The 11,674-nt window shown below is 45.2% G+C and overlaps 1 protein-coding gene across 1 annotated transcript in view; it reads right to left on the reverse strand.

The window, feature by feature from the left end:
* KCNK13 (potassium two pore domain channel subfamily K member 13) overlaps positions 1-11,569 on the reverse strand; it is a 124,155-nt gene extending 112,586 nt beyond the window's left edge. Inside the window, exon 1 of the mRNA XM_053603791.1 lies at positions 11,141-11,569. Coding sequence (XP_053459766.1) covers positions 11,141-11,474 — 334 coding nt within the window. The 5' untranslated portion in view covers positions 11,475-11,569. The remainder of the gene's footprint in view (positions 1-11,140) is intronic.
* Between the last annotated feature and the right edge of the window lie 105 nt (positions 11,570-11,674).

Here is an 11,674-nt window from a genome sequence, read left to right on the forward strand (position 1 = left end):
CGGGCGTTGTGGCGGGCGCCTGTAGTCCCAGCTACCCGGGAGGCTGAGGCAGGAGAATTGCCTAAGCCCAGGAGTTGGAGGTTGCTGTGAGCTGTGTGATGCCATGGCACTCTACCGAGGGCAATAAAGTGAAACTCTGTCTCTACAAAAAAAAAAAAAAAGAAATACAACAGTGAAAAGAGAATAGGAAAATAAGTGCAGAATGAAGGAAGCTAATGCCAAAATGAAACCTCATGTGAAATGCAGCAAATTTCCCCACAAAGAGAAAAGCCTAAAACAGTTTAAAAATACAAAAACGTGTCAACTGATTAATTTAAAATAAAAATTACTAAAGATTACAGCTAAAGAGATGGGTCTAAAAGTCAGCAAATACCTGCTAATATAATGCAAAAATATAATCATATCTGCATTTAAAAATAGATACTAGTGTATAAACTCTTAAGAGGTAAACAAAGGTTATACTAATAAAATAATAATAAAAGTTATACAAGTGAAAAAAGTAATAATACTCGATTTACATTCCCTGAAACACACCGTGAACTGTTATTAATGGTGCGTTTATTGCGGGGAGGCTGGTTGGGGGTGATGTTCTCTCCAGCTCAACGATTCTGATCTGTAAGAAAAATATCAACTGAAATATATACAGATACCAGGATACAAAGAAACACTTAATAAATAAAAAAGAGAATTTGCAAAGCGCACATTCTCAAATCACTATGTGATAATTTTAGAACTAGATCAAAGCATAATTATACAGCCAAGCTGACAAAATCTTTTATAAAAACAATCTTTTTAAAAAAAACATTTGAGATGCGTTAAAGAGCTAAATAGAAAATGGGTAAGAATATTTATCTTAACCATGGAGGAGACCCAAATTTATGAAAAACTATAGGAAAAAAACCTGCTAGTCAAAATGAGTATATTTGGCTCTATAAAAACCATTCCTACAAACCAGAATATTTAAGTCAATAAAAAATGGCCAAATAGGACAAATATTTTGGACATATAAAAATACATATATGTATCTAAATAATAGAGATAAAAACTTGAAGGGTCCCTGTGGTTCTTGGGGCAGCTTTACTATACCACACAGAAGCCCATGAACTCCTTTGGGTTCAGGTGATCCTCCCACCTCACTCTCCTGAATAGCTGAGACTACAGGTGCATCAACACCATGTCTGGCTAATTTTTATTTCTTAATTTTTTGTAGGGATGGAGTCTCTCTATGTTGCCCAGGCTGGTCTCGGGCTCCTGGCTGCAAGTGATCTGATGGCCTCAGCTTCCCAAAGTGGGATTACAGGCATGAGCCACTGTGTCTGGCCACACTGTTTTTTGTTTTCTGAGACAGGGTCTTGCTCTTTCCTTAGAGTGGTGTCATCACAGCTCACAGCAACCTCAAACTCCTGGGCTCAAACGGTCCTCCTGCATCAGCCTTCCAGGTAGCCTACAGGCGTGCACTACCATACTGGGATGATTTTTCTATTTTTTTGTCTCAAACTCCTGGCCTTAAGCAATTCTCCCACCTTAGCCTCCCAGAGTGCTTGGACTGAAGGCATAAGCCTCTGTGCTTGACCCACAATGTTTTAAAGTTGCAATCTGAATGCCCACGGTGGTAGTGCTGTCTCCAGGGCATGGGCCCTGCTACTTCCGAGTGTCCCACACCCCAAGTGATGCTCATTTCCATTCTTGAGTTCACTGACCACTGGACTTCCCTTCCAAGACAAGGTGGTAAGAAAAAGAGGGGCAGGGGAGCTGATGAAAGAATGGGAACAATAAACCTTGAGCACTTAGCCTTCCAAAGACTGCTCTCTGGCCAAAGGAAGACGCAGAGGGTGGGCCGGAAGTCCAGCTTTTCAGAAAAGTGGTGAAATGTCTGACCACTCAGACATTTACTGAAGTAAAGGAGGCAGTGGGCTAGAGGGTGAAGGTCCCCCCTGATACCTCCATCTCTGCCCACTCTTCTCAGCAGGACTGTGAGCTTCTGGGTCTGAATGTGGTACCATGCTCCTCGAATCGCTGAGAAGCTCCCACGTGCACAGCATCAATGTGTAGTGGTCTTAATCTTCCCCCACTCTTCTCTCCTTCATTCTCAAGGGAAAGGACTGTTGTTGGCTGGGTCAGCTCCCGGGACTATCTCGTACTGTGGAGAATCCAGGCTAAGTGAGAGAAGGCTACGTGACATTGCAGAGGTTAAGCTGATCTTGATTATAGAGAGCAGTTGAGGGATGTAGGGAGCACAGACCAGGAGGAACAGAAGGATGGAGAAAGAGGCTAATGGCTGGGGCGAGCCAGGGGAGGGTTTGTTGATAAGAGGCTCGAAGAACTCCTTTGAGATATGAGAGACTGAGAGGGGAGGGGTTTCCTTTGTGTTATAAATTAGAGACTATTTAAGGTTCTTTAGAAATGCGGGCAAAAATTGAAATTTAGTTTTTCATTATTTTTGACTCGTAGACTAGAATATTTCGGCTTTAGACTGGACCCCAAGGAACCCAAGAATTATTTGGGTTGCATTATAAAAACCCATCTCTCCTTCATAGAGAAAGGGATGGAGGGAAAGAGAAAACAGGATGAGATTTAGGATAAAAGAGAAGGAAGTCATCACATTTCATAATATAAACGAGAATTTTTGACGCTGAGGTTAACATCTATAATTACTAGTTGCTAGACAGTGGAGAGTGAGAGGTATGTCCTGTCACTTCAAGGTACTGAAATTTCCCAAGTAGGAAACAAATAATTAAACAAATCCAGGATAGTCAGAGCTTCCCCCATGAAATTGTAGAAGACGAGTCTCAAAGAATGTGTCCCTGCTTTGAGGGAGTGCAAACTCTGACCAGCCATTCTTCCCCACAACCACACATCACTATAATTCTAAAATGCCCCTGCCCTTGTTCACATGAATGAATGCGATGAAGTGCTTTCAAAGCTATGCTCTGACTGGAAACAGAGAGTAGTTGCAAAAATACTGAACAAAAGCTTTCATTCTTGTGGGATCTGGATGGGAAGAGATCTAAGCACAAAGAGAATGGGAGAAAGCACAAGGAAAAAATAGGAATATGAAACTGAATAGAAGTGAAAAACATTTCTGTCTCAAAATAAAAAATAACAGATATTGAATGGAAAAGAAAAGATGAAAACTGTAACACAAACATGTAGCCTTTAGGGGCAGGGCTAAAATCCTTAAAGTAGAAAGCACACACACATTGATTAATGCAACATCTCCGTTTTCCCAATAGAAAAATGGGGGAAGAATAAGCTAGTTGATTCAGAGAAGATGAACTATAAATATTGTTAGTAAATATTTAAAATTAATCAGCTGTCATGTAAATCAAAGATATTTTAGTTCTAGGAGGTCCATTTTTACCTAGTTACAATAATGTGCTCATGTTATAATGGTTATATGGGAAGCAATGAGATATAACACATTTACGTGATTGTAAGACACACCATTCCCCAACATTTTAACATCTCCGAAATTGGGACACACCTCACAACTGCTAGCATGTCAGGACTTAATTTGCAGTATTTCCTTCTTAATGGTACACAAAATAATGATGCATCTTAGACTAATACAATAGCATTTTAGATTCAATGTAACATGATTCACCAGAATACTAACAGTGGTTCTTGTGATGGTGGAATTATGGGTGATTTCTACTTTTTAATGCTTTTCCATATATTTCCAGTCTTTTAAAATGAACATGTATTTCTTTTATCACCAGACGTTTAACAGAACAAAACTTGGTTCTCACTCTGACTCTGCCACTTTATAGCTATGAGGTCCTAAGCAAGATATTTACGCTGTACGTACCTGTATGGTTTCCTTATTTGCAAAATGGAATTAATAATAACCCCCCCAACCACCTTATAAGGTTTGTGTACAACCGCTTTGTAACATGAAAAAGTGCCCATTCAATGCATGATTTAAACCTTGAGACTCACGTGTCACCCATTAACGTATTCATGGTATTTTTTTATTCCTTTCTGAATGCCCCTCTGTCTTCTTTGATGTTTGTTTATAACTTTATACTATAAAAATAGAGATTCCCAGCACTTTTTTGTTTGACCGTGATATAATTTGATTTCAAAAGCTCTTTCTTCAGCCTGTTCCTGTGTGTATGGGGGGAAGATTCCCAAAACATATTCATTGCCACATAGATTCACACACTGACCAGGCCGAGCAGCATTCCTGCCCGCTCAGCCCTGGAACCCAAGAGCCTTGTAGAATACTGCTATGTAAGTACTAAACACAAACCACTTACAGGGCCTAAAAGGTACCAGCAGAATTATTCTGTTTGATTAAAATGAGTGACAACTATTGCTGAGAACTAGTCACACATGAGCAGTACCTTACGAGGGTGGGGCTGGGAATCTCTGCATGTGCGTGTCGCAGAGCTGTGTGAGCCAGGGTCACTGTCAGCCTGAGCCCAGCACATGCCTGCATCTGGGTGATGCTTGATAAACTTGCCCCTGACTGGATTTGAATTTCAGCAGGCGTGGAGGTCCTCTCCAAGGCAGCAGGTGATCACACCTTCTCACCATACCAGCCTGGCCAGCAATTTCTCTATGTTCTCAAGCACAAGGGAGCTTGCCCCAGTCAGCAATGTTACAAAATAATAGCCCTCTACACGCCAGAATTCTCAAACTTTAACGTGCTTAGGACTCAACTGAGTGTTTTGTTAAAAAGCAGAGTCCGGTTCTGTTGGTCTGGGGTTGACCTGAGACTCTGTATTCTTAACAAGCTTGCAGGTGATGCTGACACCACTGATTAAGTCTTTGAATAGGGAGGATCCTTGTGGGACGTCTCAGTTTTCAGCCCCATGCCGACTCCTGTCATACACGCCTCAGGATGCAGAGTCAGGGAGTACAATGCTCCCTGTACTGCAGAGATGAAAGTCCTCTGGGGAGCTTCTTAAAATGCATGTCTGGAACAGAATCTCTGAAAGGGGCCCAAGCACCTGCATTTTAACAAGCTTCACAGTCCCCTCAGGTGAGTGTTTATGGACACTGAGGCTTGGGAACCACCTGTGGGGTATTCTAAATATCCTCCTTGGATCAGGCCATCTGGAGCTGTGTGCTTGCCCTGTGTTGCTCACGCCCTTTCTGAAGTGCACCCTGGTCCATGCAGGAACACACAGCTCTCTTTCATGTTTATGGCTGAGGTGTGGTGGAAGCGTTTACTTGACATGTGGTCCTGTCCTCTTTGTGACATGCCGCAGGAGAAATATTTATTTCACTCTAAAAGAGCTGGCATCTTCCAAGCAGCCCACCTGCATAAGGAGAACCATTTGACGGTTGCCCTTGCCTCTTTCACAACTAGGAAACGTGGAGCCAAATTCGGGGCTCTCTTTTGGCAATTTCCGTAGTTCCGTTTGACATATAATTCTGTGTATAAGTGATGTGTGACTTAATTTCCATACCCTGTTCATGTTTTCCCATCTCCCCAATGTTTGAAATCCACGAGGATCCATTTCTAGTGCGGCTCTTGTGTACGCGTGGCAGCCATCAGTGCTGTCTGCGAGGATCCATTTCTAGGGCGGCTCTTGTGTACGCGTGGCAGCCATCAGTGCTGTCTGCGAGGATCCATTTCTAGGGCGGCTCTTGTGTACGCGTGGCAGCCATCAGTGCTGTCTGCGAGGATCCATTTCTAGGGCGGCTCTTGTGTACGCGTGGCAGCCATCAGTGCTGTCTGCGAGGATCCATTTCTAGGGCGGCTCTTGTGTACGCGTGGCAGCCATCAGTGCTGTCTGCCAATACCGGTCTTACTCAAGCTGGAGTCACTGGAGGACTGTTTCCTAACCCCTTGAAGTTGGGTATAGCCATGTGATTGATTTTCCCAGTGACACGTGAGTGGCGGGGATGTGTGCCACTTCCTAGGGGTGGCCATTTAATTGCTGGTGCTTAACTCTTTAGTCCTGTCTTCCCGTTCCTGGGCAATCCTGGACATACCAAGGCATCACAGGAGCCTGCCCTGTAGAGTCATGTGGGCTCCTGGTGGACTTGGTGCAAACAGGAAGTAAACTTTTATTGTGTCAAGCTACTGAGTTTTGGGGTAGCTTTTTACTGCAGCATACTCTAAGCCTATGCTGAGGGTGTTGTATGCAAGTTACCTAAATTCCTTTCTGGATAGGAGCTAAGTTACAAGTACACTGGCAAACAGACACAAGCTCCTAACAAAAGCCTATTTGAGAGAGAAGATTTTACCAATGATCATTTACGAGATATACCATCAATCTACTTCTCTGAGTACTTTAAATTTATGCTTGTTTCAAGTCTGATCATCAGCCCTTTTCCAAATCAACCATTCTGAATTATGTCTTGATATTCTGTTCTGACTTTTTTCATTGTGGCACAGTGTATGTGACATGTTTATCTTTTTTTTTCCTTTTTTTGAGACAGGGTTTCTCTGTTGTCCTGACAAGAGTGTAGTGGCATCATCATAGCTCACTGCAACCTCAAACTCCTTTGCTCAAGCAATCCTCCTGCCTCAGCCTCCCGAGTACCTGGGATTATAGGCGCCCACCACCACGCAGGGCTAATTTTTCTGTTTTTTTGTAGAGGTGGGGTCTTGCTCTTCTTTAGGTTGGTCTCAAACTCCCATTTAAGCAAGCCTACTGCCTCAGTCTCCCAAAGTGTTAGAATTATAGGTGTGAGCCATCACATCCAGTCATTGTATTTATCATGTTTTAACCATTCATATGTGTACAATTCATTAGCGTCAAATATATTCATAACGTGTGTAATCATCACCACTATCTTCACACAACATTTTCATCACCCTAACCTGAAACTCTACCTATTAAAACAATGACTCCCCCTTATCTTCTTTCCTCATCCCCGGCAACCTCTACTTTAATCTGTCCCTATGAATTTGCCTATTCTAGGTACCTTATATATAATTGGAATCATATATTTGCCCTCCTGTGTCTAGCTCATTTTACTAAATATAATTGTTCTCAAGGTCCATCTATGTTGTAGCTTAGATCAAAATTTCATTCCTTTTTATGACTGAATAACATTCCATTGTATGCATACCACATATGGCCTATCTATTCATTTGTTGACGGCCGCTGGTTGTTCTCACCTTTTGGCTATTGGGAATAATGCAGCTATGAACAATGATGTACAAATATCTGTACACCATATAATTAGTTCTATATTTAGCCTTTTGAGAAATTGCCAAAATTGTTTTCCACTCTGCTTTGCTTTTAAGTCAAAGATCTTAATTAGACAATAGTGGCATGGAATCTTCAATTGCCCTTCCCAGGAAAATAGTTTGTGGATATCATCCATTGTCCTGCACAATGTCTCAGATCAGAAACCCCTTTTTGAGAATCACATACTGGGAAAAAGTTTCTATTTCCTCCTTTCTCATATCAAGACTTCTAGTGTAGGTCATGACTCTACCATGAAGCTTGCAACAAAATTTAAGGGTTGAATAGTCATTGTTGGTTCTCTGTCTGTGTTCCTGGCGATCCCTTTGGCACTTATGGGCACACTGGCCTGATTTTGAATGGCCAGTGACTATATCATTGTCAGAAGTTACCTTTGGGCTGTGCCCCCCCAAAATGAGTCCAGAAGTATCCAGGGATTATGTCCCTGTTCTTCCTCCCTAGACAGCTTTAAACCAACTACTGACAGGTGTGGGTTTATAAATAACCTAGCTTCCTTGCCTGGGATAATTCTGAGGTCTGTACTGTTTCCAAATTTGGGATTAAGTACCAATTGCACACTCGGGTGCCTTAACAGCATAACCTGAACTGACTTCCCTTCCTTGTAGCCCCTGCACATCCCAATAAACTGCTGACACTCATATTCTTGGCTCAAGGTATGCTCCTGAGGGAACCCCATTCAAGATAGAGCTCCTCTCTAGTAATGTCATAACTCCATTTGCTTTCCATATTTCTGTCCTTCTCCCTGGTTCTGAAGTTTTATTTTTACCTTTTTTTCTTTCGAGACAGAATCTCACGATGTAGCCCAGGCTAGGGTGCTGTGGTGTCATCATAGCTCACAGCAACCTCAAACTCTTGGACTCAAGCGATCCTCTTGCCTCAGCCTCCCTAGCAGCTGAGACTACAGGTGCCCTCCATGATGCTTGACTAATTTTTGTATTTTTAGTAGAGATGAGGTCTTGCTCTTGCTCTTGCTCAGGCTGGTCTCAAATTCTTGAGCTCAAAGGGTCCTCCTGCCTCAGCCTCCCAGAGTGCTAGTATTACAGGCATGAGCCACTGTGCCCAGCCTATTTTTACTTTATTAATATTTTACTGTACATTTTCTTGTTGTCTACTACATCGAGTCTTTGCAGAATAAAGCATGGCGGGATTCATTGTTTAGAAGAATAACACCATCATACTAATATTACAACATAAAATGCAAGCTCTAATGGTTTATAGAGCATGATTCTAATTTTTAAAAATACATTTGCATGTAGGTATATACACAGGGGAAAAAAAAGACTAGAAAGAAATGTACCACAATGCTAACCATGGTTAATTTGGGTGGTATTATTGCAGATGGCTTAATTTTTTTCTTTTCTATACTTTATTTTACAAAAAACATGAAGCTTTAGTTTCCTCGTCTCTAAAATGGAGATAATCACACCTACCTCATGGAGCTGTGGCAGCCGAGATGAAGTGTGGATGCAACGTAGCACACATGCGCTGCGTCACACATTCACATCATAATCACTTCATCACAGCGCGTGTCTAATGGATAATTACGGGTAGCAAGTGCTGTATTTACAATAGCAATGAATGAAAACATTAAAAAAAGACACGAAGAAGTAAAAGTAAGCTCATGCTTATATAATGTATTTTAAACAGGCCTTCACTTATGGGAGCTCCTTGTCCCCCATATGAACTCTGTACGGGAGTGTGAGTGGGCAGCAGGCAGGACTAATATTCACCAAACCACTAGAATGTGCCAGACACCAAGGTGGGCACTGGGCAGGCACCTTGGCTGAGAAGAATGGGGCTACAATGGTTAAGAAACTTGGCCAAGATCCAGAGGCAGGACCAAAAGCCCCAACTCTGCTCTTCTCTACCACCCTACATTGCCCTGTGTGCATCTCAAAAGCCTATGTTCCCAGGTACCATGTGCCCAGGACAATCCCAGGTCCTCCTGTACCTACATTCACCAGAGCGCATGCCTGTGCTGCTCCTTCCCTCCATGCCCATGGGGAGCGCCAAGAAGTGGGTTTTTCTTTTTTTGTTTTGTTTTATTCTGTTTTTTTTTTTTGACACAGTGTCTTGCTCTATTGCCAATGCCTCATCATAGCCCATTGCAATCTCAAAGTCCTGGGCTCAAGCAATCCTCCTGCCTCAGCCTCCTAAGGTGTGCACCACCATATAGGCTAATTTTTAATTTTTCTTTTTTTTTTGGTAGAGATGAGGATTTACAATGTGGCTCAGACTGGTTTCAAAACTCATGGCCTCTAAAATCCTCCCACCTTGGCCTTCCAAAGTGCTGTAATTACAGGCCTCCCCTACCATGTCTGGTCAAGAAGTGTTTTTTGATGGTGGTGAGAAGGATTCAGTCCTCCAATCTCTCATCAAAAGCATCCCAAATAATCATTCAATCAAAATAAAGATTCTGTACTTGCTAAGCAAATACAGCAGATTCCCGGTAAGTTTCAAAGTGATACCTCCTAATCAGTTTGCCCACCCCAAGGCTCCCCGACAATGAAATTCTGGAACGGTCCTCTGAGACATGGGAGGTGATGGGATGAAGGACTTGTGGAGGCCACCAAGAGAGTCCAGCGGAGAAGGTGAAGTGGAGAAGAGAACTGTGGAGGTTATTCTCCTCCTCCACTGCCCTCTGGGCCCTGCATTCTGGTGTTATGAGAGTTTTTCGTGCCAGATACCCAGTATTGTTGTGTCAACAAGGCCCTCTGAGGGTCAGGGCCACCTGGGAAGGTCTGGGGCTTGTGAACTGGGCAGTGTGGCACAAGCACTCCAGAGGTAGCCTGTGTGCTGGTCTGCTCTGCCTGGCCTTGATCTGGTGTGTGCCTTGTGCTCCTTCTCCCTCAGAATGTGTATGTGACACAGCCACATGCGGAGCCTCCAGGAGCCCCTGCCTCCCTGCCCAGCTCTCTAGGAGGCACAGAGGACACAACTGCAGAGCACCCAGCACACGCGCACTGTGCCTTTCTGCCGCTCCTGGAGCTCTGGCAGTTTGGATGACACTTCCTCCCTGCCCAGCTTTTCAAAGCCTCTTCTCCCACTCCAGCTGTCCTTTTGTTTCCCTCAGAATTTCTACAGTATCTTTCCCAACCCTCTTACCACTTATTATGCTCCAAGGGTTAACAGTCTTTAGGGGTGTGTCACACCATTGCTCAAAAACTCTCAATGACACTCTCAATTGCCTCTGGATAAATTTCAGCTCCGGAGCCTGGCTGTAAAGGTCTACCTCTATTTCATCAGCCTGCAAACCTTCCTAACTTGCCTGCCACTGAACTTCAACCAGCTCACGGCCCCCTGGACGCCATTCTCTCCCATTCCACAGTGTAAGGCGCTTTTAACCCCCAAACCCCATGGATCGTGCCTAACACGAACCGGTTCAGCCCAAAGATCACGGCTTCCCCCCCACTTCATGGCTTAGACCCTCAGTAGGACTTTTGCCTCCTCACTTCCAATCTGGCACTCTATCTGATTTTTTTCTAAGTATGAAGTCAAGGGCAAAGTATTTAGCTTTGCACTTGGCCTCTGACCATGGCTTGTGCATAGTACTAACTCGGTAAATGTTTGTAGATAGGTTCCTGTCCCCGTTTCTTCCCCAAAGTTCCATGCGCTCAAGCCCTCTCTCCTTAATTATACTGAACATCTAGAGCGGTTCCAATGTAAGGATCACTCAAATGCACCAACCAGGGACGTTACTGTGCAGATTCCAGCTCAGGAGGCCTGGGGAGGGACTGAGATTGCATTTCTAACAAGCTCCCGGTAGGGCTGACAGTTCGGTCCACGTACCGCATTTAGAGTAGCGGGGAGGCAGCACCACCTGTTGATCAGGCATGGCTCACCCGATGGAGCCTGGCTGGGCGCAGAGCTGGGTGAATGGAAGGCAGAGGTGGTCCTGACCGGCGGGGCGTCTGCCCGGGGCAGTGGAGGCTCTGGGAGGTTGCCGTGAGTCCGGCCCGCACACTTACCTATGGTGGACACGACGGTGCCCACGAAGTAGAAGGCGCCGGTGAAGTCCCAGCGCGGGCGGACGTTGTCCACTCGGATGCCGGCCCTGGTGGCCTCCTCGTAGTGGCGGAGGAAGCCGCGCAGCTCGTCGCGGCTCAGATTGTGGCCGCGGCTGAAGTTGGCCAGCCGCTCCTCCCAGCGCTGCCTGGCCTGTCGCTCGTGCGCCAGCTCCAGCGCCGAGAAGACGGCGGCGCCGCCCAGCAGGTAGAGCACGATGAGCGCGGCGAGCAGTAGGAAGCGCGCGTTGTCCTCGTTCAGGTGGCCCAGGCCCCAGCTGCAGCTCCGCCCGGCCATGGCCCGGCCCCCGAGGGCAGCCCCGCGCCCCGCCGCCGCGGGCCCGGGCCGACTCTCGCTCACGCCCCCGCGGAGGTCGCGGCTCGGCCGGGCGTTCAGCCGGCTCCCCGACACCCCGCAGCCTGCTCGCCCATGGCCGCCGGGCGCTCCCGCGGAGCCAGCTCTCCACGTTCTCCTCGACTCCTGGTTTCAAATCCGCT

This window comes from Nycticebus coucang, chromosome 9 (assembly GCF_027406575.1).
Source record: "Nycticebus coucang isolate mNycCou1 chromosome 9, mNycCou1.pri, whole genome shotgun sequence".
Taxonomy (NCBI): Eukaryota; Metazoa; Chordata; class Mammalia; order Primates; family Lorisidae; genus Nycticebus; species Nycticebus coucang.